We start from the raw sequence: 27,946 nt of genomic DNA, 5'->3' as shown, positions 1-27,946 counted from the left end.
GTCTTTTAGCTCGTGTCCATCCCTCTATCGTTGCGCTTGAGTCCCACTGGGCTGCCCCAGGCCTCGACATGTCGTACAACTACGTGGTAACGGCACAGAAGCCCACCGCCGTGAACGGCTGCGTGACCGGTGAGGCTGCCAGGGCAGGAGACCCCTGTGAGGGAGGGAGCTGGGGGCAACCGAGGCCTAGGGAAGCCCGCGGCCCCTGGGTGGCCACCAAGCCCGCGGCCAGGACCGGGCCCGGGGAATGAGAGGCGCTGGCTGCGGAAGGACCTCCCACAGCCCCCGATTTCAAAGAAGCTGTCTAAACACACGCCTTTTAGGGGAGTAAGCGCCTTTAGGGGAGTCAACGCTGCTTTTGAGGGTCCGCTTTCGTTCTCGGCGGTCACTTGGCCTCGAGGACAGGGACGGGCCCAGTGGGACGGAGAGTGGGGTATGAGTTGATTGTGCGGTGTTGCTTGAGCCGCGAGATTGGCCTCGCGAAAGGGCGGTGGTGATGGCCATTTGGGGGCACGAATTTTCAAGTGGGAGAGCCTGGGAGGTGCAGGAGGTGGAGGGATGTGAAGAATGTCCGCACTCAAGGCGAAAGAGAGGAGTCCGCTTTGCCTGGGGCTGTTGTTTACAAGAAGGAGCTGCTGGGGAAGAGGGTTTAGAATGGCCCAGCCCAGTGCTGGGCTTGCCTTGTTTGTTTGTGCAAGAATTGTTAAGGACACAGATGTTCTGGACATAATCATCTTGAACCAGAATAATCATCTTGAACCAAATTTTCAACAGAATAGGAAGCTCTCAAACTTGTATTTTTATGTAAATTCTAGACATGATTCCAAAAGAAAACTATTGTTTGGAGAGTTGGAGGCGGTGAAGGAGTGTGGATGGGGTTTTGGTAGATTGCTGGGAGGGCAGGCAGGACAAACAAAGCAATATTTTAAGGTGAAGCTCTGAGAATTCTCTTTGTTTGATCTGGTCTGTTTGGTAAAGGTTTTGCAAAAATCCAACTAAGGAACTGACTAGAAAGGAACACTTTCTCCAGCATCTCTTCTTAATTAGAGGATGAGTCGGCCATTGCAATGGGAAAAGTGAAATTCGAGGGCACAGAGCCATCTGAAGGGTTTTCACCGTCATTGTCAGTTGAAGGACATGCTGCTCTTAGGCCCAGGCTAGTTTTCTTAGTCTGATGAGGAAAGTAGCTTTCTTGAACGTACGGAGTAAGACTCTTTGAGGATTTGTTGAGAAGGGAGAGAATGGAGGGAGCCAGAGAAATATGTGAAGTAAATGAGAATTCAGGAGGTTTTAGGTAGAAGTGATAGGATTACTTAGTGCTTTGGCTTCAAAAATTAGAGGATCTGTTCTTGCAGGACATTTTACTTCAGCGGAAGACTTGAACCTGTTGATTGCCAAAAATACGAGATTAGAGATCTATGTGGTCACTGCTGAGGGGCTTCGGCCCGTCAAAGAGGTGGGCATGTATGGGAAGATTGCTGTCATGGAGCTTTTCAGGCCCAAGGTAAGTGCTCTGGGTTGGTTGAGCCCAGCAACAAGGGGAGAACCATTGGTTGTAGTTGAGTTTGTGTTGTTTTATGTCATTGCTCATTTAGGATGGGTGCAATAAGGCCTAGGAGAGAAACTTTTCTCTTTTTGAATGGCAGATTTCAGTTTATATTCTTATTTAATACGTTTCCAAGAGATAGAAGGAGAAATTCACTGGGGAAAAAATTTATTTTATCAAGTTGAATTCTCTAGAAGAGAATATGAAAGCAGTTTGAAATGTGGGTCACCATCCTTGTGGGCCATCATAGTGATTCAGAGAGTAGGCTCTGGAGTTAGGGCAGTACACTTTATTCCTTATTAAATCTAACATTGGGTGTCACCTAACCTTTCAGAGCCTTATTTCTGCATCTGAAAAATGGGGATAACAATATTCAGTCTTCTGGGTTATTGTGAAGATGAACAGCACCTAGCACATAATGAGCATTCACTGTTGCCACTTACTGTCGAATTATTATCATTGTTATAATTCAACTGCTTTCATCAAAATAGCCACCACGTTGCTTCATTATGCGTTTATTGAATCTGATAAGAAAGCAGTAGGTTCAAAATTTAAATTATAACCCTTTGAACAAAAAACTCACTTTGTTGGGGTCTGTATTAGTAAGTAAGAAAGACTTGGTAGATGCATTTGAGCTTCCCTTGTTCAGTTTTTTTCTTTTTTCCAAGTACTTGGGAGGGATTAGAGGAGGTGTTACATTCATCTTTCAGAATTTGAATGGAATAACTGAGATTAGCTGACACGGAACTAGATGAATACATTGTTTGTAGAGCAGAGATACAGAATCTTGAAAGAGGACTAAATGTTTACCAGCTTCAGTTCTGACCTTTTGTACACACCCTTAGGGTGTGTGTAACTCATGTCGTTTATTAACATACATGTTCACCATGGATTTTTTTCAGGGAGAAAAGAAAATTCTTGAAGAATTTCATATGCTTAGGGAATGGTGAAAGCCTAGATAGGTATTCCTGTTTTCAAAAGAAATCTATTTTGATAGTATGATGTTGGTTTCCAGGGGGAGAGCAAGGACCTACTGTTTATCCTGACAGCTAAGTACAATGCCTGCATCTTGGAGTATAAGCAGAGTGGCGAGAGCATTGACATCATAACTCGAGCTCATGGCAATGTGCAGGTGAGGTGGCTGCTGCAGGCTGATGAGAGTTTTCCAGGTGGGGTTGTCATGATTCGGTGAAGGAAATTGAAGTGCTGGGGCAGCTCTCTCTGTGTGGTTAGAGAAACAAGGAGAAAGCACTAAGGACTTCTGTAGTTTACTCAGAATCCAAGGGATAAGGTAGGTAATAATACTTCGTTGAGATTCAGTGTATTGCAGAAAAGCCCACACTGACATTTGGGCTGCTTGGCATGTCAAAAAGATGGCACTCGTTTTACTACCACTCCTACTAAAGTCATCCTGGGAAGGTGGTACCCAGTGTTCTCTGTCACCCTAGGTGTTGAGGTTCTTCCCTAACCCCAGTTTTATTTCTCAGGACCGAATTGGCCGCCCCTCAGAGACGGGCATTATTGGCATCATTGACCCCGAGTGCCGAATGATTGGCCTGCGACTCTATGATGGCCTATTCAAGGTTATTCCACTAGACCGGGACAATAAAGAGCTCAAGGCCTTTAACATCCGCCTGGAGGAGTTGCATGTTATCGACGTCAAGTTCTTATATGGTTGCCAAGCGCCTACCATCTGCTTTGTCTACCAGGTACTGGGGCAGGAGAAGAGGGAGAAGCGATGTGGCTTGGCTCAGTGGGGAGTGCATTTTTGCTCATCAGAATGTCTGGATTTCATGGTAGAATGGGCAGAAGTGTTTAATGTATGTGTCCTGAAATGTTTTGAATGATGCAGTTAGTATGTGTGAGGTTTTGGTTGCACCTTGAGAACAGCAGTACTTACTGTGGAGGCAGGAAACAGTCAGGAGCTTGTAGCAGGCTTTAATCCTGAGATTACACTCTGGGTGTGCGCCTTGGAGATTTTGTAGGGCGACCCAGTTTATACTTTGTCACTTACTGGCATGCTAGGGGATTATTAAAATTTAGCTGTAGAGAAATGATCTGGAAATTGCCTTTACACGCAGTGAGAAATGTGTTGGGGATGCTTTGTGTGTCTTCCAAGAAGAAGTACATTTTGATCAGCACGCAACTTTCTGGTGACTGCTGGCTCTTGACTTCTATTTTAGTCTGTGCCTAAAACTTTTGTAGAGCTGATCCTGGGCAGCTGTTCTCTGGGCCAGATCTCTTGAGGGGGTGGGGGTGGGGGCAGGGTGGCAGAGCACCAGACTAACATGCCTGTATCTTGGTAAAATCTCAGCGTTTTAACAAAGGGCCATACAGCATGAGGTTATTTCAGTAGCATGTGCCTGAATAAATGTTGGAAGGAAGCTTAGTCCAAGTCTTAAGTACTGTGTGTGGGCATGTAAACACTTTGATAGCTGTGTTAAGTATTGGAAATACTGATGTGTTTTTGTATATTTCTTAGTGTCACCTGAGTGCTACAGCTTTGACTCTGGTTGGTATAAAGTTCATTTGAATAGGTTGAAACCAGTTTTGGAGATTTTGTTTAATCTTGTTTATAATACATTAAATATCAGAACTGAAATAAAAACTTAGGATTTCTCTCCCTTCAGTTTTGTAAATATCTGGTCATTAAGACATTGATGTTGGTTATTCAGGACTGACTCTGGGCAGGCTCAGGGCTGCCAGTTATGAATGTGCTTCATTTCCATATGTGGGAAATGGAGGCCCGAATCCAAACCCCATCTGGAACATACGGTGACGTTGCGTCTCACTCCTCATCATTGGTGGGAAAATCCTCATCAGCTATAAATTATTTTTTTCTCCTGTTTTGTGCTCAAAAGTTAGTTTGAAAACTACCACGTGAGGGAGTTCCCTGGTGGTCCGGTGGTTAGGATTTAGCACTTTGACAGTCGTGGCCTGGGTTCAGTCCCTGGTCTGGGAACTGAGATCCTTCAAGCCCTGCGGCATGGCCAAAATTAAAAAGATAAAAGAGAAAGGAAAATATCATGTGAAAGGTAGTCATGCACAGTGCGTCAGGAGCTATAACTGTGATTGAGATGTGGTCCCTGCCTTGAAACACACTGTCGGATTCCTCCCATAACTTCTCAGAGCCTGCCCTGGCCTTTGATGTGGCCGCTCTCTACTGGCCCCAGGCCGGCTCCTTTAGCTTCTTAAAGGTGACTTTGATGGTTCCAGGTCTGAAGTGAGTCACGGCTCAGAAAAAGGAGGGGAAGATGGTGTTGATGACACAGGGTTGGAAGCTGTGACCAGCGTTAGAGGGGCTGCTTGCTCTGTTTTCTGCTGTCGCCCCATCAGGATGCGTCTGAGATTATGTCAAAGTTTTAAAATTTGTTAAATGTATTTCACTTCTCAATGTGTTTGTTTTTCCTCTTTAGCTATTTTGTAAGTTCCTTGAAGGTAAGGAATAGAGGAATACACACACACAAATGTACATATATACACTTATATTTCTGTAGTGGTTAATACAGTGTGACATGTTCATTTTTCTACTTTTTAAGTCTCTTTGTTGATTTTGTTGTTAGAAACAGTTGGCCTCAGTCACAGTCTCCCCAGACTATCCCAAGCCCAGCTGGTGGCTGTCAGCATGCTCATGGATAAGGATGGGGAGGCTGGTGTGACAGGAGTGTTCAATGCTGCCCCCTTCAGGACCCTTATCTAGCCCAGGGGTCACCCTTCCTAGGGACTAACGATTCTACCTTTCCCCACCTAGGACCCTCAGGGGCGGCACGTAAAAACTTATGAGGTGTCTCTCCGAGAGAAGGAGTTCAATAAGGGCCCTTGGAAACAGGAAAACGTAGAAGCTGAAGCGTCCATGGTGATTGCAGGTTTGTTGGGGGACGTAGGAAATAGGCCCTACCCGAGTTATCTGTTGTTCCTTCCCCACCTTCTCTGCCCCTTTATGTCCGTGCTCCAGTGCTGTTGAGCACACGCATTGTTCACCCCTCCCTTATGTCTCCTCTCTTTAATGTGCTACTCTTTGCTCTTTGCATTTCCGTCTTCAAGATTGTCTTGTTTTTCACTCTTCCCCACCCCCCCCCCCAAAGTATAGTTTTCCTTTCTTTGCAGTGGTGGGTTTAACTAAAACAATGAGATTGATTTGCCGAGTGGCACAGGGAAAATAGTCTCATTTTATTGTCGGCAAACATTTTTAAAAACCAAAAGAGGCAATAATGCTTATCTTATCTGGTTCCTTTATTTCCCAGATGAGGAAACAGGGCCGAGGGACTTGCCTGTGCCTGTATTTCACTGGCAAAGCCTGGGCTGAAGTCCAGGTCTCTTTGCTGTTTATCCTATATCCTTCCTCAACATTATTGTGTGTTTTACCCAGTAGAGAAATTTTAAAACTCTTAAGTGCAAATTGGTTCTTCTGTATAGTAACTCTGATAATGGGGGAAGTTAAGCTAAGGCACAAGGGGAGAAAGTAAAAACTTTTGGATCAGACATTTAGAAGAGAAAGGGGCAGAATGCATATGGAAGAACACTGGGAAGACTCCCCACCCTTCAGACCATGTGAACTTCAAAAGAGTGGCAGTAAAAATATTTATCAGGAGTACAGAGTGGGCAGCTTACAATTTCTAAGACAGGAATCTCAGAAAAAGGTTATCGTGTTCCCTGGACTTTGATGTCTAAAATAATGATTATCTTCCAGTTTGCCTCAGAGATAACTGGCTCAGTGCCTAAGTTGCCTCAGGGTTTGGCAGGTTCCGGGTGCTCAGCATTCTAATGCTGCCCTCTCTCCTGCAGTCCCGGAGCCCTTCGGAGGTGCCATCATCATTGGACAGGAGTCGATTACGTATCACAACGGTGACAAATACCTGGCAATTGCCCCTCCCATCATTAAGGTGAGCAGCATTCCTTTCCTTTTTTTCCTTCTGTTGTCTCTCCCTCCTAATCCCCCATTGGTTAGAAGGGGATTCACAACTGTCACCTTATTCACTGTGTATATAAGACTGTGTCGGTCACTGGGAATACAAAGAGAGATTGGCTTGGTTTTGCTAACAGCGAGCTTGCTTGCTAACTTAAGGGAGAGAGAATAAAGTTCAGATTATCCTTTCTATTCACTGGTGCAATCTGAAGAAAGGAGAAATTTGGGTAATTTTGTTGAATGTTAATGTCTTCAGAGCACAAAGCATGTAAAATAATAAAGTGAAAAATACATATAGACTTAAAACATTAGTCATAAAAAAATTCACCTTAAAATATTGAGTCATAAAAATGAAACCTTACGTGTTTTTTATCTTTTGAGGCTAAATAACAAAATCTGTGGTAGCATAGTCCAGGGAATACTTACAGCTGTTTCCTCTTCTATATATTTGTTTTCCAGTAGAATAATATGTGAGTAAACAGTTAAAGTATATTGAGCTCCTTGGAACATTGTCCTCAAAAATCAAACGTCCCCATTTTTGGTCACCTATGTGAGTTGAGTGGATTTCTTGCTCATGAAGTGACTGGGTCTGGTAAAGGGAATGGTCTGCTAGGGTTTACTGTCTGGTGTGGAAGATGCTTTATGTCTAATGACTGTGTCTTTCCTCTTGGCAGCAAAGCACAATTGTGTGTCACAATCGAGTGGACCCCAATGGTTCTCGCTATCTGCTTGGAGACATGGAAGGACGGCTCTTCATGCTGCTTTTGGAGAAGGAGGAACAGATGGATGGCACTGTCACCCTCAAGGATCTCCGTGTGGAACTCCTTGGGGAGGTGGGCCTTGTCCCTACTCTTACGTTCTGCTAGGTGCCTGGTGACCCCAGACATGTGGTCCCAAACTGCAGCTGGGAATGACATGAGTTGACACCGAACAACAAATGCTCAGTCCTGCTGTGGGAGTTAGTTTTGGAATGAGTAGATTTTAGAGAATCTCACAAACAGTGGGATGCTACCTCAAGTATTAAAAAGAGAAACAGAAAGATACACTATAGAATTAAAGGTTAATCTAGGGCTGATACTCAATTATGGGAGGACATTCCAAAATAGTACTGTTAAGAACAACTCAGTGAATTTTAGAGGTCTCTGGCTATTTGGAGCTGTTGGGATTAAAATGGTCATTTAGATCACGCACCTGCAAGACAAATTTACAGATTTTTCTGACTATAGGGATGCAATAAAGGAAGAGTCACAAACTTCAGGGCTTTAGAAACGTTTATTGAGTGTTACCTGGGGATTTGAAATGGAGACTTGTTTTGGGGACCGTGGCTGCAGTTGTTGTTTTTCTAGGCACGGGTCTGAGAGATGGATAGGATGGTGTCTGGATCCCTTGTGAAGTACTTTCTGATGTCTTTCATGCTGCTGATTTTCTTTTAGACCTCTATTGCTGAGTGCTTGACGTACCTTGACAATGGTGTTGTGTTTGTTGGTTCTCGCCTTGGTGATTCCCAGCTTGTGAAGGTGAGAAGACATTTTCTTCTTTCTGGCTTCTATTTTTCAGTCTTCACTGCTTTTTCATCAAGTTTTTCCCCTGTGTTGGGTGCCACTCAGAGTTTATTCAGTTCACCCATATCCCTATTATACACCATTTTGCTTGATTGATGTAGCATCCTACCTTGATTAGCTTTTTGTCCTAAATGTTCATTCAGCGGTGTGTTAGGTTTTGTGGATACAATGGTGAACAAGACCCAGCTTATGCCTTCAAATAGATCATAGTCTAATATTCTTTACCCCCTCTAGAATATGAGAATTTGAGCCTTCTCTGCAGAAAAATGCATGCAAACATTTTACATTAATTTCCAAGCTATTCCTCTGAAATCCATCCATGGGATGCCAGATTAGAAATCCCTGACTGGTTAGTGGGTCACCTGTAGGATACCCATGCCCCTTAGTCAGCATTTCCTTTCTGGAAGCATCCACTAGAGCACAGGAAAGGCAGACCTAGTTGGGTTAAGTTTCTTTTGGATGAAAACTATCTCTCTAGGGTGCATCTGGAGCGTTCTAAGACTAAAATTGTTCCTTCTTTTTTAGCTCAATGTTGACAGCAATGAACAAGGCTCCTACGTAGTGGCCATGGAAACCTTTACCAATTTAGGACCCATTGTGGACATGTGCGTTGTGGACCTGGAGAGGCAGGGGCAGGGACAGGTAAGGGATCATCCTGGAAATGGATAGTTGGTATGGCCACTCAAACTGTGTCCTGGGTCTGCTTAGCTTGAATGGGGAATGTGCACTGCAGATAAGTTTTGAGAGCCTCACTCACTAATTCCAAAAATGTAAGGATTACTGCCATTTATTGGGTGCCTATCTTGGTCTGCCAGGCACTCTACATACATTATCTCTGATCACCCCAGCACCCTTTAGATAGGGATTTTTGGCTATTTCAGAAGTGAGGAAATTTAAGGCCTTGAAGGATTAAACAACTTGTCCAACGTCACGTAACTACTAAAGGGCAAGTGTGTCTGCCCCCAGATCCTGTGCACTTTCTAGTAAACTAGGATCCCAGGAAGGAAACAAGTTTGCTGGAAGCAGTGGTAGGGCCCTTTTGCTTCTTGGACTAGGGCACCCTATCTGCTTGATAAATATGAGACACTTTGGAGGTTACCCTCTGCTAATTCTGCATCCTCAAACCTAGCTCCCCAGCAGAGGGTGCTTGGACTTAGATATACCTTGTTTACTTTCTGAGCATCAGTCTAGTTGTATCTCTGGAGGGGGTTATTTAGAAACCTTTTCTCTACTTGCAGCTGGTCACTTGCTCTGGGGCATTCAAGGAAGGTTCCTTGCGAATCATCCGGAACGGAATTGGAATCCACGAGCATGCCAGCATTGACTTGCCAGGCATCAAAGGTAGCCTTTCGGTGGACATAGGATGCAGATCTTATTTGAGTGACTTTGGCGTCATTACATGTCATGAAGACACTTGGGAGCTAGAGGAATGCAAATCAAATGAAGAGAAAAAAAAACTTTTAATGCCAAATAAGCAGTGGAAGATTAAATGTATTTAAAGGTTCCAAAGTAAACTTAAAAAAAGAAGATATTGACCAAAATTGGATAATGGAGTAGAGGAATGGGCAATTTAGTGGAAAATTTAATGTTGTTTATATAAGGGAACTGATAGAATCTCTAAAGAAAGAGGAGACTGAGCATGTCATAGAACGAGGTACATATCAAAGGTAGCTTCTAGAACAGAAGTACAAATCTTCCTAAATTCCAGGAGAACTCTAATGATCAAAAAGATCAAACACAAACTACATAGCGAAAGACTTTTTTAATATACAAACAGTAGACATAACTTAAAATAATATGATAGAACTCAATGTCAAACATCTGTATGAGTAACTGATACATCAGATATCTACTGTCAGTAAATGTAAATAGGTTGAAATCACCTATTATAAGAAGTAGATGATCAGGCAAAAACTAATTCAAAGTAGTATATACAACACAACTTAAAAAAAGTAATTTAGAATATAAAAAAGTAAGAAGATGAGAACAGATTAAAAAAAGATTTCTGAATTAGGAAGAGATCATAAAACTACAAAACTCAAGAGAATTGAATACCTATAGACAGAACTCATTAAGGTAGGATATAAAATTAAGGTACTGAAATCAATAGCTTTCATGTAAAAACAGTCAGTTAGAAGGTGTAGTAGAGGGAAAGAGGCAGTTTACAATGGCAATAGAAAGATAAAATACCACGAAATAAGTTTAACAAGAATTGTGCAAAACTTATTTAAGGAAAACTTTGAAATACTCTTAAAGGATTGAAAGGATAGATTGATCAAATAAAAAAGACATGGTAAGGTCTTATAAATTAATATTATAAAGCTTTTTCTCTCTGATATTTATATTAAAATATATTTCAATAAAAAAATCAGTAGGTTTTTTTTCTTTGACCTGGACAAGTCAAAGTCCAAATGTGAAGCAGAAGATGCAAGGAAAGGTAGGAAAAACTTAAAAAAGAACAATGAGGTGGGTCTAGTCCTACCAGATATTAAAAGGTACTGTTAAACCTTAGAAATTAAAAGGGTGGTTTTGGTGCACAAATAGGCAGGAGTCCCATGAGCAAACTCAAATGTCCAGAAATAGACAAACTTGTACATGGGGCTTTAGTGTAGGATAGTGCTGGTATCTCAGCTCAGTAAGGTAAGGGTAATTCTTTTGAATAAACAGTATTGGGATAACTAGTCATTTGAGAAAAGATAAGTTTGGGTCCATACTGCACAATGTGTGCCCAGTGCTAGACTCTAAATAGATCGAAGACTTAATGTAAAAAAATGAAGCCATGCAAAAGCTAGAAGAAAAAGTTGGTGATTTCCTTTCTAATTTTAGAGTGGGGAAAGTCTTTCAAACTCTGAGTCAAAAGTACAGAAGCCAAAAGGAGACTGATAAATTCAACAACATAAACATAAATACCCTGCTTGGCAGAAACAAAACACTATAAGCTAAGTTAGAAGAAATGGTAAATTAGATGAAAACATTTGTAGTTCATCTTACACACAAAGGCCTAATCTGTCTAATTGATAAAAAAATTTCTAGAAAGACCACCAAATTTCCTGCCCCCAAATTGACAGAGTACATGAATGGACAGATAACAAGCCTAACTTATAAGAAGAAGTGCAAATCAAAACAAAATAGTGATACTATTCTTTACCAGATGCCAAAATCCAAGTGTGACAATGTCTGTGTTGGTGAGGCTGTGAGGAAAGGGCATGCTCATTGGCAGTGTCTACTGAAATTACAGCTGATTTACCCTGCAAGCCCAGTTCTGAGCATCTGACCCATAGACCTTCATATGTATAAGATGACATAAATACAAGATTATTCATTGTGGTATTGTATATTATGGCAGAATACTGAAAAAGCGTCCATCAGTGGGAACTTGCTAGTAAACTAGTACATCCATAAAATTAAATACTGTGCAGAGGTCAAAACCAAGAAACTGTTTGGTTCTGATAAGGACTCAGACATATATTAGATGAAAAAAAAAATGTATAGACAGTTGGTGAGAGGCTACTGTATTGGCTTGCAGTACAGCATTTATCTATTGAAAATAATTGGAGGGATAAATTATTATTGTTTACTTATTTGGGAGCTAGGAGAGGTATAGGAGTGAGACTTCTGTATTAAATATTTAAAAAATAAATTTTGACTTTGAGTCATAGAAATGAATTATCCCATCCAAAATCACTATAGTCTCACCCCTGTACTTCTCCTTCCAACCTAGCCTCCAAATGAAAAGCTTTGAAATACTAAGCTCAAACAGTTTAAAAAATACCAAACTTCTTCAGTGTCTTGAAGCCAGGGAGGAATAGAGTGGGTATTTCATCTTAGGACTGACTCAGAGTTTCTTGCTCTTTGTGTGGGGTTAGGCTGCTCCTTCCTTAGACCATGTGGAGCCAGCTGAGTGTTGGTTCATGCTGTGCCTCTTAATCTTTGATTTGTGTTCCAGGCCTGTGGCCACTGAGGTCTGATCCCAACCGGGAGACCGATGACACTTTGGTGCTCTCTTTTGTGGGCCAGACAAGGTAAGACGAGTCAGCTCCAAGCATCCATGTAAAGGTTGCAAGGTGGGGCAGCTGGTCCGGCTAACCCCAGCCTTCCCTTCTGCTGCAGAGTTCTCATGTTAAATGGAGAGGAAGTGGAAGAAACCGAACTGATGGGTTTTGTGGACGATCAGCAGACTTTTTTCTGTGGCAACGTGGCTCATCAACAACTTATCCAGGTAGTAACTGAGGAAAGGGCAGGCCCCATTTATGCATCAGTTTGACCTGGAGTGCATTACAGAGCACCACTGGATTTTTAAAGTCAATTTTTATGGCTCTAAACGTAATGTAAAAAGGCTTGGAAAAAAATTGAAATTACCTGGAGAATCCCAAGGACGGGGGAGCCTGGTGGGCTGCTGTCTGTGGGGTCGCACAGAGTCGGACACGACTGAAGTAACTTAGCAGCTGCAGCATCAGCAATCACCCATTACTGAGAGCAGTGTAACTCTTTTTTTTAAACTTTGGAGTTACTCCTTTTAGTTTTATTTTTTGCAAATGTATGTACAGTCGGCCCTTTGTATCTGTGGGTTTTGCATACATGGACTCAACCAACCACGATGAGAAGTATTTGGGGTGGGAATTCCCTGGAGGTCCAGTGGCTAGGACTTGATACTTGGACTTCAATCCCTGGTCAGCAGACTTAAGATCCTGCAAGTCACTCGGTGCAGCCAAAAAAATAAAAAATTGGGGGGGGGGAAGTCAGAAAGTTCAAAAAGCAAAACTTGAATTTGCTTTGCACCAGGAATGGCACCCCACTCCAGTACTCTTGCCTGGAAAATCCTATGGACGGAGGAGCCTGGTAGGCTGCAGTCCATGGGGTCGCTGAGGGTCAGACACGACTGAGCGACTTCACTTTCACTTTTCACTTTCATGCATTGGAGAAGGAAATGGCAACCCACTCCAGTGTTCTTGCCTGGAGAACCCCAGGGACGGGAGAGCCTAGTGGGCTGCCGTCTATGGGGTCGCACAGAGTCCATGGGGTCGCACAGAGTCCGACAGGACTGAAGTGAAGTGAGTTAGCAGTAGCAGCAGCAGCCACTGTCTACATATCATTTACATTGTATTCACAGTTATTTACATAGTATTTACATTGTATATTGTATTTTAGCTTCCCTTGTAGCTCAGTCAGTAAAGAATCTGCCTGCAGTGCAAGAGACCCAGATTCGATCCCTGGGTTGGGAAGATCCCCTGGAGAAGGAAATGGCAACCCACTCCAGTATCCTTGCCTGGAAAATCTCATGGACAGAGGAGCCTGGTGGGCTGCAGTCCATGGGGTCACAAAGAGTCAGGCACAACTGAGCAACTAACACTACATTGTATTAGGTATTACAGATAATCTAGAGATGATTTAAAGTGCACTTAAGGATGTGAGTAGGTTATAAGCAAATACTGTTCCATTTTATATGAGGGACCTGAACATCTGTGCATTTGGTATTGACTGGAGATTCTGGAACCAGTCCCCTGCAGGTACTGAGGAATGGCTGTATGTTGTATTTATTTACATTTTCTATTATGGATGGGATCATTGTATATGTGTGTGTGTGTGTGTGTGTGTGTGTGTGTGTGTGTATATATGTATTTGGGGGGGCAGGGTGATATTGTTTTAGCACTAATTATATCCTGTCATCTGAGACACATTTTCCACTCATTTTAATAGTAATATATACTTATTTGGAAAATACTGAAAAGCACAAAGAAGAAAAAGATTAGTCATATGCTACCATCCCTATATGACTTTTGATAGCACTTCCAGTGTACTACTTATAACTAGAGTTCTAACTCTGTTCAGATACTTATTTTAACTTTTTCTGTGGTAATGGGGATCATATAGCCCTTTGGTACTTGTGAGCCACGAGACCCTGATTTCTTTGCACCTCTCAGGACCTGGCAGGCTGAAGTTTGGAGTGACCATGATGCTCTTGGTTTTTTGCACACCCTCCTCACCCGGGAGCCGTCTCCACACTGAGCAGAGTCAGTATTTGCCTGTCGTGGCTGTAGCACTTGAGGGCCTAAGGATTACTGAACTCCATCGTTTTATTCTCTTGGTCTTCCTTTTAGCCAACAGGCAGTGGTGGGTTTAGTTAAAAACCAGAGGGAAGGTCTGTCACTTGGTTGAACAAGTGTGGGAAGTGCCCAGATACTGACTCAGTGCTTTGTCAGTGTTTTCTAACTGGGACCTGAATCCTGGCCCCAGCTCACATATCTTATTATTCAAGGGCCTTCCTCTTTTTTAATTTTCAGAATTATGCTGCTGCACTGGTTTTGTAATTTGTATTGGACCGGACCCTTCAAAAGCTGACTTCCTATTTTATTCCAGCTCAGTTATTACTAATGATGGGCTTCTTTACCAAATGGAAAGACTAATAACTCTAGGAAGTATTATGTAATCCCATTGTAGTTCATTAGTATCAGTAATAGCTTGTGGTATTTTTCTGCATCTCCCATAGTGTTTATCGGAGAAGGCAATGGCACCCCACTCCGGTACTCTTGCCTGGAAAATCCCACGGACAGAGGACTGGTGCACTGCAGTCCATGGGGTCGCTAAGAGTCGGACACGACTGAGCGACTTCACTTTCACTTTTCACTTTCATGCATTGGAGAAGGAAATGGCAACCCACTCCAGTGTTCTTGCCTGGAGAATCCCAGGGACAGCGGGGCCTGGTGGGCTGCCGTCTTTGGGGTCGCACAGAGTCAGACACGACTGAAGCGACTTAGCAGCAGCAGCAGCATAGTGTTTATAATTCTAAGGGTCTTTCTTTAAGTAAAAACTCAATTTTGATAAATAAGATATACTGATATTTACTAAAGAATTTTATGTGATTTTAATGGTTCATGCATAGTAAAGAACTTGCATATTTTAAATTCTTCTGGCCGTGCTACAAGCTTGCAGGATCTGCGTTCCTTGACCAGGGATTGAACCTGTGCCCTCGGTAGTGAAAATGCAGACTCCTAACCACTGGACCACCAGGGAATTCCCAGAAATTGGATATTTTAGAGATCTGATTTTGGGGTTGAGAAAAACAACTAGACTGGTAGTTGCAGGGTCCTACTCCATTGATACCTTTCCATAGGGTGCCATTTGTGATACCCAAGCCTTAATCAGAGTGAAACAGGACACGCCTTCTCTTTTTCAGGCTGTAGTATATGAGCTGTAAGCTGCTTGAAGCCAGTCTTCTTCAAGGCTTCAGTTAAAAATGACATCTTTATGTAATCGGTCATTGTGGAACTTGAAAAAATCTATATAGCAGAGGAGGACTTCATACCTTATTCTTAGGGTTCCGTGAGGGCAGCATTTACCACCTTCTCACCTCTGTGTAGATAGATCCCTGCAGGGGCTTGGAGACATTGCTCTTTTTTCTCTAGATCACTTCAGCATCTGTGAGGCTGGTCTCTCAAGAGCCCAAAGCACTCGTCAGTGAGTGGAAGGAGCCTCAGGGCAAGAACATCAGCGTGGCCTCCTGCAACAGTAGCCAGGTAGTAGTCGCCGTGGGGAGGGCCCTCTACTACCTGCAGATCCATCCTCAGGAGCTCCGGCAGATCAGGTGTGTGTTTCTGTCTCTGCTCTTTCTGCCCTCCCCTCTTCTCTGGGACTTCTTTGATCCCTGGAGTCCTTTCTGTGCCATATTCTTCTCTGTTCAGCCACACAGAGATGGAACACGAAGTGGCCTGCTTGGACATTACCCCTCTAGGAGACAGCAATGGAATGTCCCCTCTTTGTGCCATCGGCCTCTGGACAGACATCTCAGCCCGAATTGCAAAGCTGCCCTCTTTTGAGCTACTGCACAAAGAGATGCTGGGTGGAGGTGTGTTTCTTTTTTTTGAGGGCGGGGGGAGGGGTGTTTCTTTTCAAGGCCTGAGTTAGGATCAGAATCAGGATTTGGAACAAGCGCTCAATGTACCTCTTTCTCACAGAGATCATTCCCCGTTCCATCCTGATGACCACCTTTGAGAGCAGTCACTACCTCCTTTGTGCCTTGGGAGACGGAGCACTCTTCTACTTTGGGCTCAACATCGAGACAGGTGAGACTAGCATGTCAGGTGAGCGGCGCTTTGGAGAATCTGGGGTATTGGAGTCGGCAGAGTTCTTAGCTTCAGGGTGCAGCTTTTGAACCTTCACAGTCCAACTGTCCTGTTTTGTTTCTGTTTTTCTCTGGATGCTGTTCTTTCTGTAGGCCTGTTGAGTGACCGTAAGAAGGTGACTCTGGGCACCCAGCCCACGGTATTGAGAACTTTCCGTTCTCTTTCAACCACCAACGTCTTTGCTTGCTCTGACCGCCCCACTGTCATCTACAGCAGCAACCACAAATTGGTCTTCTCCAATGTCAACCTCAAGGAAGTGAACTACATGTGTCCCCTCAATTCAGATGGCTATCCTGACAGGTGAGCCTCTTTTTCTGTCTTCAGTGAGAGCCAGGACGGAAGGCGTCATGACCCTTCCCCTCCAGCCTTTTTCCAGTGACAAAGCCAGTGACTGGCTGAGATAAGATGTGTAGAACAGAGATTTGCAGACCTGCAGTAGAAATACCTCGTAAGCCTTTTAAATGTGCTGAATTGTTTTTGAATCTTTCTTAGAGTTTGCTTTGGTAGATCTAGGGTTGGGCCCCAGATGTGAATCTGTATTTTTAGAAAACCTCTTAAGCAATTCAAGTGATTGGTCAAGTTTCAGAGTTCCTGTGGCAGAGATCATTCATTATGTGTTCCCCTGGAGCAGGGATTCTCAAAGTGGCTCCCTCACTGCAGCCATGGCACCAAGTGGGAACTCTCTGTTCGAAATGTACATTCTCAGGCCTCGCCCATGGACTCACCAAATCAGAAACTCCAGGGGCGGGCCCAGCGGTCTTAGCTTCACAAGCCCCGCAGGTCGTTTTGATGCCAGCGTGGTTTGATAGTTCGAGAATCACTGTTCTATATCCGAATGCTACATGTTAGTGTTAAACAGATAGCTGTTAAAATCTCAGCCTAGACCCAACCAGACCAATTAAATAAATCTTGAGGGATGGGACTGGTCTCCAGGTGTTTTTTAACAGAGAGCTGTAGTTGATAATCACTGCCCTGTAGTAAATTAGTGTAATTCTGCCTTGTTTTTCTTCCTCTTATGGAGTTGCCTCATAGAATCCTTTTCTTCCTTAAGTGTAAGCTTAAGTGAAGTCGCTCAGTCGTGTCTGACTCTTTGCGACCCCATGGACTGTAGCCTACCAGGCTTCTCTGTCCATGGGATTTTCCAGGCAATAGTACTGGAATGGATTGCCATTTCCTTCTCCAGGGGATCTTCCTGACCCAGGGATCGAACCCAGGTCTCCCGAATTGTAGACAGACACTTCACCATTTGAGCCACCAGGAAGTCCTTTTTCTTCCTTGGGTGTACTCAGTCTAAACCCAGAACCTTCTTTCCAGCCTGGCACTGGCCAACAACAGCACTCTCACGATTGGCACCATCGACGAGATCCAGAAGTTGCACATTCGGACGGTTCCCCTATATGAATCTCCCAGGTGAGGGGCAGGGTAGGGGAGCTGCAGGGGACGGGGCCCTGGGGGTTGGTGTGCAGCGCTTCAGCCTTTTCCTGAGGGACCCTGTTGTTTGGTGCTTGTTCTGTAGGAAGATCTGCTATCAGGAGGTGTCCCAGTGCTTCGGGGTCCTCTCCAGCCGCATTGAAGTCCAGGACACGAGTGGGGGCACAACTGCTCTGAGGCCCAGTGCCAGCACCCAGGTGAGGGCAGTGGTGTGAGAGCAGCGGCAGACTGTTCAGAAAGGGTCAGATAGTAGATACTTTAGACTTTGCAGGTCACATGATCTCAGTCACAGCTACTCGCCTCAGCCATTACAAAGGCATCTGTAGACAACAGGTGGGCATAGCTGGGCTCCAGTAAAACCTTAAACAAATAGGCAGTGAGCTGGATTTGGCCGCCTCGGTAGAGACTTGAGAAGAACTTTAAATAAGTGTGGCTTCCGTGATTTTGCTACTTGGTACCCTTGCCTGATGAATAATTCCTTTCCTCTTATTATCATTTTGGGTACTTTGTGTCGGGTAGGGGTAGCAGTGTCGTACCATAGGTAAGAGCGTGGGACTTGGAGTCTGACAGAACTGGCTCCAGGGTTTGTTGCTCGCTGTGTCACCTTGGGCAGTTTCAGTTTTATCATCTGCGAAATGATAATGGACCGTCTAGAGCCGCACATCACAGACCCAGTGGAGATGTTAACTGGTCGTTTTATTCCATGTATTCTCTGCCTTTCTTGCTTGTAGACATCCATGGTATGACTTCTTCCCTTAACCCAGAGTAGGTCTTTATGTATTCATTTTTATTTGCAGTGGTTTCCTGCTCTTCCCATTGAGAGAGGTGGAAGCCTGTCACGTTATTAGGTCGCCTGGGTTTCTTGTTAGCTTTCTTGATTGACTTGGCATCACTGTTTTAGTGCTCTTAAGTGCACTTAGATTCTGGCGGTGTTTTGGACTGCTGTGTCAATTCCATATGGAGTCTGGATCCTTAGCCTCAGTCCCTGTGTCCTCTCTGAAGCCCTTTGCACTTGGGCTCTGTGCAGGCGGCCAGCCTCAAGTTTTTCTCGTTCAAACTCTGTCTCTGTTCTCTGATCCTGTCTGATGCTGACACTGCTCTCCCAGCACCCGTTCTTTTGAGAGGGGTGATGTGTGTTCTCTCTGTTCCCAGGCCCTGTCCAGCAGCGTCAGCTCCAGCAAGCTGTTCTCCAGCAGCACAGCCCCTCACGAGACCTCCTTTGGAGAAGAGGTGGAGGTGCATAACCTCCTTATCATTGACCAGCACACCTTTGAAGGTGCAAATGAGCTCTTTCTATCATGCTGTACCTACATCCTCCCTAAGCTAGGCTCTTCTGGGCTCTGCTGTATTCCAGAATTTGATAGACACTGGCAGACTATCCTAGGAGGAGAAGAAAGGGTGGGGCCTCAGAGTTGGCTGTGAGTTCAGAGTACTGGGCCTCTTCATGTCAGAATAGGCTGGCGAGGAGACAGGAGTAGTAGACACAGTACAGATGCCTTCTGTACTGTGCTCCAAGATGAGCTGTGGACCTCACAGAAGTGCAGAAGCACCCATGCGTGGGGGTTGTCAGTCAGTCACCTCTCTACTATTCTTCTTCTAGTGCTTCATGCCCACCAGTTTCTGCAGAATGAGTATGCCCTCAGCCTGGTCTCCTGCAAGTTGGGCAAAGACCCCAACACGTACTTCATCGTGGGCACGGCCATGGTGTACCCAGAAGAGGCAGAGCCCAAGCAGGGTCGTATTGTGGTCTTTCAGTATTCAGATGGTAAGTGGACACAGTCTTTGGCTTTTGAGAAATTTAAAAACTGGGAAAGGAAGCAGACAGACAGTTTTAGGTTTTAGACTCAGTTATGCAGAAGAACTTGGGTTAATTGCAGTGACACAAGATTCAAGATGTTTCTCACTTAAGCTGTTGATGGTCTGAATGAGTTTTGGAGTATGTGAGCAACGGCACAAATAAAATCTGCCCTTTTTTCTTCCTTTTTCACTCTTTGAAAGGAAGAGAAAGGGAGAGGCGACCAGAATGAGAGTTAGGAATTCTGGTAGGACTCTGTGGTGTGTTTTCCACTTGGCTGCTCAGCCTTTTAGGCCCTCTTCCCAGCATCGGCACTTGGTGTTCGTTTCTGTATCATTTCTTATCTCCCCTACCCATGATGGCTCTGAAGACTAGCTGTTAGCCCCCAAATCTCAGGTTAGATGGCTGAGGTGGAGTCTGGTCTCCATCTTGAAGGGAGATCCAGAGTCCCAGGTGGGAGGCAGAACCAGAGTGCTGTCTGGAATCACTGCGTGTGATGGGGTGGCCCACACTTCTAGAGGTGGTTAACCCCAGTATATTACAGATTCTATATTCTCTGCTTTGAAATGAGGGGTTTGGAGGGGCAGGAATTAGAGCTGGCGGGGGAAGCACAGGATTCTTCTGATTAAAGTGTGGGCTCATGAAGGAGACTGAAGGGTATCTTTTCTCCCCCAGGAAAACTACAGACTGTTGCTGAAAAGGAGGTGAAGGGGGCCGTGTACTCCATGGTAGAGTTTAACGGGAAGCTGTTAGCCAGCATCAACAGCACGGTGAGCCCTCCCTCTGGCCTCAGCCTCAGGCCTCCGTCCACAGATCCTGGTTCCCATGCATTTTCTCCCTCTGGTCTCGGCCTCAGGCCTCACACCTCTGTCCAGAGAGTCTGGTTCCCTTGCATTTTCTGAACTGCATGTGTGTCACAATTTTAAGGGTAACAGAGTAGTGAGTAGAGAGGATGGAGCTGGGAATATGGAGAGCTGGGGTTGGACCAAACACCAGATTTGGTTCTGTGAAGCCCTGTGTACGTATCGTTCTGTGGGAATTGAGAAGAGTGTAAGAACTGTGGTCCCTGCACTTAGAATGTGTCATGGCATGAGAATATTTTATCTGTGTGGGACAGAATGAGCCAAACTGCATTCATCCTGAGTAAACCCCTTAAATACTAGGCCTGTGAAATTCTTCACTTTTCTTCTGGCATGACCCCACCTCCTCCCTTGCCAAAAAACAAAAAAAATTATACACGGTCAAACAAATTTGGGACTTGCTGTATCCTGTATCTTCTGCTTAGAAGCTTCTCAGTGCATTGTAGCATATGAAAGATTCTGAGAAGATCAAGAGTAGAGAAGCATTGCTTAAATACTTCTTTTTTGTTTTTCCAAAGAAAAAGCAGCTTTATTTATTTTTTGGCTGTGCTTTGCAGCATGTGGGATCTTAATTCCTAGACCAGGTATCTAACCTGCAACCTTTGCAGTGGAAGCACAGAGCCTTAACCACTAGACCAGCAGGGACGTCCCCTTAAATACTTTAACTTGACATTCATTCAAGAAGTACTAACTGAGCACTTGAAGTATACTAAGCACTGTTTTGGTAGTTGGGATGAGGCAGTAGATGAAATGGACAAAGAGCTAGCCTCCTGGGGCCTGTGAGCAAATAGAATATATATGTGTATGTATGATGAGAAGCACCTCGTGAAAAATAAAAACAGGACAAGAAGCTGACAGAGTGCCAGCGTGAGCATGGAGGTGGCGCTGTTTTGTCGTATGGTTAGGAAGGTTCGCACAGTGGCTTTGGGGCAGATTTCTGAGGGAAAGGAGGGAGCCAGCCATACCTTGGTCTGGAAGAAGACAAGTGCCAGGAGTCCATGGCCAGCCTGCACCCAGTGTGGGAAGGCAGTGCTGGGTGCTGGGAGATAAGTCGGAGAGGCAGCCAGGAGCTAGCACGTGCGGAACCAGATAGGCTGTGTGTTTTGGGTTTGTAAGGACTAAGGGTTTTACTCCGAGGGGATGGGAACCTCTAGAGGGTTCGAGCAAATGCATGACGTGACTGTAGTTTTATATATGTATACATATATATATATGTATGATACATATAAAATATGCTGCTTTACTTATCAGGCTGTGTCCGGTCTTAGTTGTGGCACACAGGATTTTTGTTGTAGGCGCGGGCTCTCTAGTTGTGGCGTGGTGGGGTTTAGTTGCCCTACGGCACGTGGGATCTCAGTTCCCCATCCAGGGATCGAACTCATGTCCTCTGTATTGGAAGATGGATTCTTTTCCTTTTTAAATTTATTTATTTTTAATTGAAGGATAATTGCTTTACAATATTGTGTTGGTTTCTGCTATATGGAAAGTGGATTCTTAACCACTGGACCGCCAGCGAAGTCCCTGTAGTTATATTTTGAAAAGCTCACTGCGCATCTTGGAGAAGGTGGTAGAAGACCTTGGGTAGAAGCAATGAGATCAGCTCAGAGGCTCTGGTGATGATCCAGAGAGCAGTGGACGGTGCTGGGAGCAGTGTGCTGACAGAGGAGCTGAAGGGTAGTCAAATCCCGCAGATGTTAGTATTGAGGGGCTCTAATGCATCACTTCATGGGAAATAGATGGGGAAACAGTGGAAACAGTGTCAGACTCTTTTTGGGCTCCAAAATCACTGCAGATGGTGATTGCAGCCATGAAATTAAAAGACGCTTACTCCTTGGAAGGAAAGTTAAGACCAACCTAGACAGCATATTCAAAAGCAGAGACATTACTCTGCCAACAAAGGTCCGTCTAGTCAAGGCTATGGTTTTTCCTGTGGTCATGTATGGATGCGAGAGTTGGACTGTGAAGAAAGCTGAGCGCCAAAGAATTGATGCTTTTGAACTGTGGTGTTGGAGAAGACTCTTGAGAGTCCCTTGGACTGCAAGGAGATCCAACCAGTCCATTCTGAAGGAGATCAGCCCTGGGATTTCTTTGGAAGGAATGATGCTGCAGCTGAAACTCCAGTACTTTGGCCACCTCATGCGAAGAGTTGATTCATTGGAAAAGACTCTGATGCTGGGAGGGATTGGGGACAGGAGGAGAAGGGGACGACAGAGGATGAGATGGCTGGATGGCATCATCGACTCTATGGGCGTGCGTTTGAGTGAACTCCGGGAGATGGTGATGGACAGGGAGGCCTGGCGTGCTGCAGTTCATGGGGTCGCAAAGAGTCAGAAACGACTGAGTGACTGAACTGAATTGAATGAGGGCTTAAAGATGAGTCGTGAGAAGGGAATAAAGGGTCAAGTGTTTTGGCCTGAGTAACAGAGATGGTGTTGCTGTGTACTGATGGAGAAGATTGTGAGTAGGGCAGGTTTGGAGAGTAAGGGAAAACTGTATCTTTACTCACAACACTTCTGACACCATGTGTGAGGAGTTTTTATCCCTATGACAATCAGTTTTCCAACTGGGGGGTCCTATAATTTACTTGAATTCTGACTTTAGCTACCCAGAGTTGGAGTCAGATGTCACAGGTTCAAGGGCTCGGTCCCACAAGACTGTCTTTATTCAAACCCCAGCCCAAGTAGTGTTACTCAGACTTCTGTCTGACTTGCTACTAAGTTAGGGTTCCCACAATCTCTTACCACCCTTAGGTTTCATAATTTGCTGGAAGGGCTCATGAGACTCAAAATGTTTACTTGCATTTACCGCTTCTTCACCTCACTCTTGGAAGTCTGGAAGCCCAGTCCAACTGGGCTTATCCTAATCTGTGGTGTTCTGGGCTCACTTGACCCAGAACAGGAGTTGTGGTAGCCATTGTGCTTATTACGAGTGAGCCCTGGAGTGCACACCTGTGGGGCTAGTGTTCTTTGAACACATCTTGAGAAATCATGGCTTAATATATTCTTCCCAGGAGTGTCTGTACGTGCAGAGGTGTGGGTGGGGCTGCCTGGACCCTGAAGGATCTGCTGGGACTGGGCTGTGCCAAGTATCTGTTCATCTGTCTGTTGATCATAAAGCATCTTCGTTCTTTTGGAGATATGGTTATAATGGAAGAAACACTGCAGTGAAGAAAAAAGGGGCATTTTTTTCCCCTTTGGGTAGAGGGGTGGCCAGAGACTAGTTCTTTAGAGTGAGTTTCTGTTGGACTTTTCTATTCTATTTTCTTTGCTCATTGGATGAACATCAAAAGGTGCCAGGGATGTATGTGTTTTGAGAAGGGTTCAGAAAGGGCAGTTTGTTGGGAGGTGATCTTGTTTCTTTCTGATCAGGAAATTGGAAATGGATCTTCTCCTTCTAGAGATATTTCTTAGACAGTTACCAGACTTCAGTCACAAAACCATCTCTTGTCATTTCTATAGTGTTACTTGCTTTACTATTTACTTAGTATTTTTCTTTATCCTGAGTTATTCTTTTTTTTAATATAAAGGAAAACTTTGTAGTATTAAGTTTCAGGTGCTCACTCTGTTTTCATCTTTCATGAATGTATAATAATTACAAATGCTCACGCGAGTCCCACAGCAAACCATTTCACACCCCACACTGCACTGGGGTAAGTGGTGCAGCAGATGGAAGGCCCCTGGGGCTGAGAGAAACGCACTGCCCCCCTCTCCAGGTGCGGCTTTATGAGTGGACGACCGAGAAGGAGCTGCGCACGGAGTGCAACCACTACAACAACATCATGGCGCTCTACCTGAAGACCAAGGGCGACTTCATCCTGGTGGGCGACCTGATGCGCTCGGTGCTCCTGCTGGCCTACAAGCCCATGGAGGGCAACTTCGAAGAGGTAGCCGGGGTGTGGGCGGTTGGCTTGCTTAAGCTGGCGGTGAGGGGTGATGAAGCCCAGTGTGGGCGGAAACGTCATCCCTGGAGCACACGTTGTGCATCCGTTCAGTCTTTTTAGAGACCCCCAACTTGAACTCTGAGTAGGCCCTGTTTCAGGACCGTGTTGGCCAGGCAAAGGGGAGACTCTATAGAGGGGCGGTTGTTAAACACAGGCAGGGCAGGCACTTGGCAAAGTCTCAACACTGGCTTGCCTGCAAACTGCTGATTGTATTTCCCCTCTTGTATTTTGTCTTTTTTAAGATTGCTCGAGACTTTAACCCCAACTGGATGAGTGCTGTGGAAATCTTGGATGATGACAATTTCCTGGGGGCTGAAAATGCCTTTAACTTGTTTGTGTGTCAGAAGGATAGGTGAGTGGCCAGCTGTGGGAGTAGCCTGTGGTAGGTGAGGACACAGGGCCCTCACAGGCTCGCATGCGCCTCTTCACAGGGGTAGAGGGTATCTGTGAGAGAATCAGGCTGCAGAGATGGATGAGCCTCTTCAGGCCAGCTCCTCTGTGGAGTGGGTGGGCCCACCAGGGAGTCTGTCCATCAGTGCACGCGGTCCTTGGGGCCCCAACTTGGGGGACAGGAGGCCTGGGTTGTGAGTGTCTCGCACCCCTTGCAGCGCTGCCACCACGGATGAGGAGCGGCAACACCTCCAGGAGGTTGGGCTCTTCCACTTGGGCGAGTTCGTCAACGTCTTTTGCCACGGCTCTCTGGTTATGCAGAACCTGGGCGAGACTTCCACGCCCACGCAGGGCTCGGTGCTCTTCGGCACGGTCAATGGCATGATTGGTAAGGGTGGCCCCGTGAGGCGTGCAGCCTCCTTCCCAGGGCCAGGGGAGAGCAGGGTTTCGAGAGTCGGTGGCCAGCTTGTCCGTCCTCCTGCCTGGGCTCCCCTTGGCAGGCAGTGCTCGCTGTGGGCTCTGGAGCGCCCTGTAGCTTTCGGTTCCCTTTGCTTCCTTAGGCCTGGTGACCTCATTGTCAGAGAGCTGGTACAACCTCTTGTTGGACATGCAGAATCGACTCAATAAAGTCATCAAAAGTGTGGGCAAGATTGAGCACTCCTTATATCCTTCCCAGAGGTGCCCCCTTGCTCAAAAACATGGCCTGGCCCAGGCAGAGAGCACATTACCCTGAGCGGCCTCTGGAAATTTGTCCCTCTAGAAAATGTCTTGACTAGGTTCCAGTGGGGAACAGGCTATGTAAAAACTTCTCATGGAAAATTTCAAGCACACAATAGTGGAGAGAATCGTATGAGTATAATGAACCCCCATGCACTTATCTCCCAGTTTTATTGGTTCATCTTGAAAATGTACGTTGAGGTTCATGCCCTGTGTCTGCTTCTGACCTTTTTGGCGTTGCATGTCAGACCTAAGTTTAGATCACAACTTAGAACATCCTTTCAGAGATGTTGTTCGGGGCAGTGGTGTTTGGGGACCCTCGCTAGAGAGGCCGAATGGAAAAGGAGGGGAAAAGCAAAGAAGCTGTAAATTCCGGAAGCCCAAGGGTCCGCCCCCTGGACACTGAGGGGCCCAGTACTACTGGACGTTTGTTTATTGTGGGAGAGGGACGAGGAGCCCTTGGGCTCTGGAGGGGATTCTGCTGAGAGTCTGTTGTAAGGCAGGATAAACCAGCTCTCGCCAGGGAGGGAGGACGTAGGCTGACGTGTTGGTGTTCTGCTAACCCACAGGACTTTAGGCACATCTCTTGTTTCACTGAGCCTCAGTTTATTAATCTGTGAAGGCTAGACTTAAAGAGCAAGCAAGTGAACTGGCAAGCATCCAGTTCACATGGAGCACTTGTTAAAAAAAAAATCTGTACATGTCCATGCTCTGAACTAAGAGTCATCTGTATTCTGTTTTAATTTTTTAATTGTTTTTGGTCTTGCTGTGTGGCTTGCAGGATCTTAGTTCCCTGACCAGGGATTAAACAAACCCATGCCCTCGGCATTGAAAGCCCAGACTCCTAACCACTGGGCTGCAGGGGAAATCCCTGTAATTTTTAAAAGGTTATTTTGATGATTATTCCAGTTGAGAGGATCATTGGATTAGGTAATGATTTATAGGTCTTTGAAATTGCAAAACTGTCCAAACAGCTGTGATATTTAGTGGAACCTGTTGTTTTCTGTTCTCCTCCTGATGATTGCTTCAGACTGTGGTCTTGTGCACAGAGGTGGGGATGAGTTCGGAGAGGGTATTTATTATTTCCAAATGATCAGCACATTCCTTAACTCATCTGTCCACTTGGAGATCCTTTCATACTGAACGAAAAACAGAACCAGCCACCGGCTTCATCGATGGCGACTTGATTGAGAGTTTCCTGGATATCAGCCGGCCCAAGATGCAGGAAGTTGTGGCAAACCTACAGGTAAGCTGTGCCACTGTGCAGGGTGCAGCCCCGGGGCCAGTGACTCAAGTCCATTGCAGGGCCAGGCACGCCAGGAGGGCTCCCCTCCCTTGGTTCCCACGTGCTAAGAGCCCTTTTTAAAGTTTTCTTCTACCCACATGGAAAGCTAGTGTCCAAGGGCAAGGAGATAAGGCTGAGGCTCGTGGGTCCCCCCACCAGGCACCAGGCACTGTAACTTTAGCAACGAGGGCACCTTCGGGCATGTCTGGGATCCCTGGAACATCCTTAGGAAAGGGGGCAGGGCCAGGATCCTGCAGGGAAGAGGAGTTACCATGGTGCTGGAGTTTGGGGTATTGCCTACTGGAGGTGGTGCCTCTGGCAAACAGCCGGGTGGAGGTGGATGTATATACTGGGTGGCAGCCTCTGGGCAGCTTTGCTGCCAGCAGACCCTGCTCACCTGGACCCCCAAGGAGAAGCACAGGCTTCTGATGATTAGTCTTTGCTCCTGCCATGGCAGTGTGGCGCACGTACCGTTGTGGGCGTCCCCTTCCCCAGGGAGGGAGAGCCCGCTCTCAGCCCTCACGGCCTCCCCTCCTCCCCTTTCCTCGTTGCAGTATGACGATGGCAGCGGGATGAAGCGAGAGGCCACTGCAGATGACCTGATCAAGGTGGTGGAGGAGTTAACTCGGATCCATTAGCCAAGGGCAGGGATCCCTTCCCAGACCCTCTCTGAAGGCTTTGCCCTCCTGCTCTCCTCCTCCCTGCCACTGTCTCTCGGCCATGGGAAGCCTGTCCCTAAGCCCCAGAAGCCACAGCCTACCTGAGTGGAAATGGGGATTTCGTAGAACGAAAACCAGTTCACTGGAGACCTGGGCAAGGGCTGAAGGTGAAATGTTTTCTCCCTGGATTTTTACCAGTCTCACATGATTCCAGCCATCACCTTGGGCCACCAAGCCTGGATTGGTACAGCCAATTGTCCTTCCAGGGAGCAGTTTTGCAGCTCTTTGGATGAAAGGAAGCTCTGTGTGTGTGTGTGTGTGTGTGTGTCTCCCACACTCATGCATTGTCCTCACTATCTTTTTATTTAGGTTTGGGGTCGGGGAGGGTTGTGGGTAGGGGGAAGGTGGGGCGGGAGGGGTTCGTTGTCTTTGAGGTGAGAGCTTCCTTTGCTTTCTTCTGTTGCCTCTGAGAGCTTTGGGTCTGGAGGGCTGACCACCAGGCCATGGGCTGCCTGAGGGTAAGACCTGCAGATGGTGGATGATTTCCAAGCCACAGCCTTTTTGTCTCTGGGGAACTGCCTTCTTCAGAGGGAAGGAGGTGGGGGGACGTGAATTGGTGGTTAGTTTCTGAGTTTTACCAAATAAAGTAGAGTCTAAGAAGAAAGATGCATTTGTTTCTGCTCTTCTTTTCCTGCTTGGCTCTCCAGCATCCCAGGCGCTCTGTGCCCAGGGTAC

At 45.7% G+C, this 27,946-nt stretch overlaps 1 protein-coding gene across 1 annotated transcript; it reads left to right on the top strand.

The window, feature by feature from the left end:
- The first annotated feature begins 20 nt into the window (after positions 1-20).
- Positions 21-27,875, top strand: DDB1 (damage specific DNA binding protein 1). Its single transcript, NM_001080262.1, has 27 exons — positions 21-129; positions 1,356-1,504; positions 2,562-2,678; positions 3,034-3,255; positions 5,298-5,412; positions 6,332-6,429; positions 7,127-7,285; positions 7,886-7,969; positions 8,540-8,656; positions 9,253-9,355; positions 11,961-12,036; positions 12,125-12,233; positions 15,418-15,596; positions 15,694-15,857; positions 15,967-16,074; positions 16,227-16,434; positions 17,449-17,544; positions 17,651-17,762; positions 18,718-18,841; positions 19,166-19,330; positions 20,036-20,130; positions 23,933-24,103; positions 24,403-24,512; positions 24,769-24,938; positions 25,111-25,213; positions 26,390-26,513; positions 27,107-27,875. Exons 1-27 carry the CDS (start codon positions 69-71, stop codon positions 27,188-27,190), a joined length of 3,423 nt encoding a protein of 1,140 aa, NP_001073731.1. The 5' UTR covers positions 21-68; the 3' UTR covers positions 27,191-27,875.
- The last annotated feature ends 71 nt before the right edge of the window (positions 27,876-27,946 follow it).

This window comes from Bos taurus, chromosome 29 (genome assembly GCF_002263795.3).
Source record: "Bos taurus isolate L1 Dominette 01449 registration number 42190680 breed Hereford chromosome 29, ARS-UCD2.0, whole genome shotgun sequence".
NCBI classification, from domain to species: Eukaryota; Metazoa; Chordata; class Mammalia; order Artiodactyla; family Bovidae; genus Bos; species Bos taurus.
This window is presented reverse-complemented; position numbering and strand designations above follow the sequence as displayed.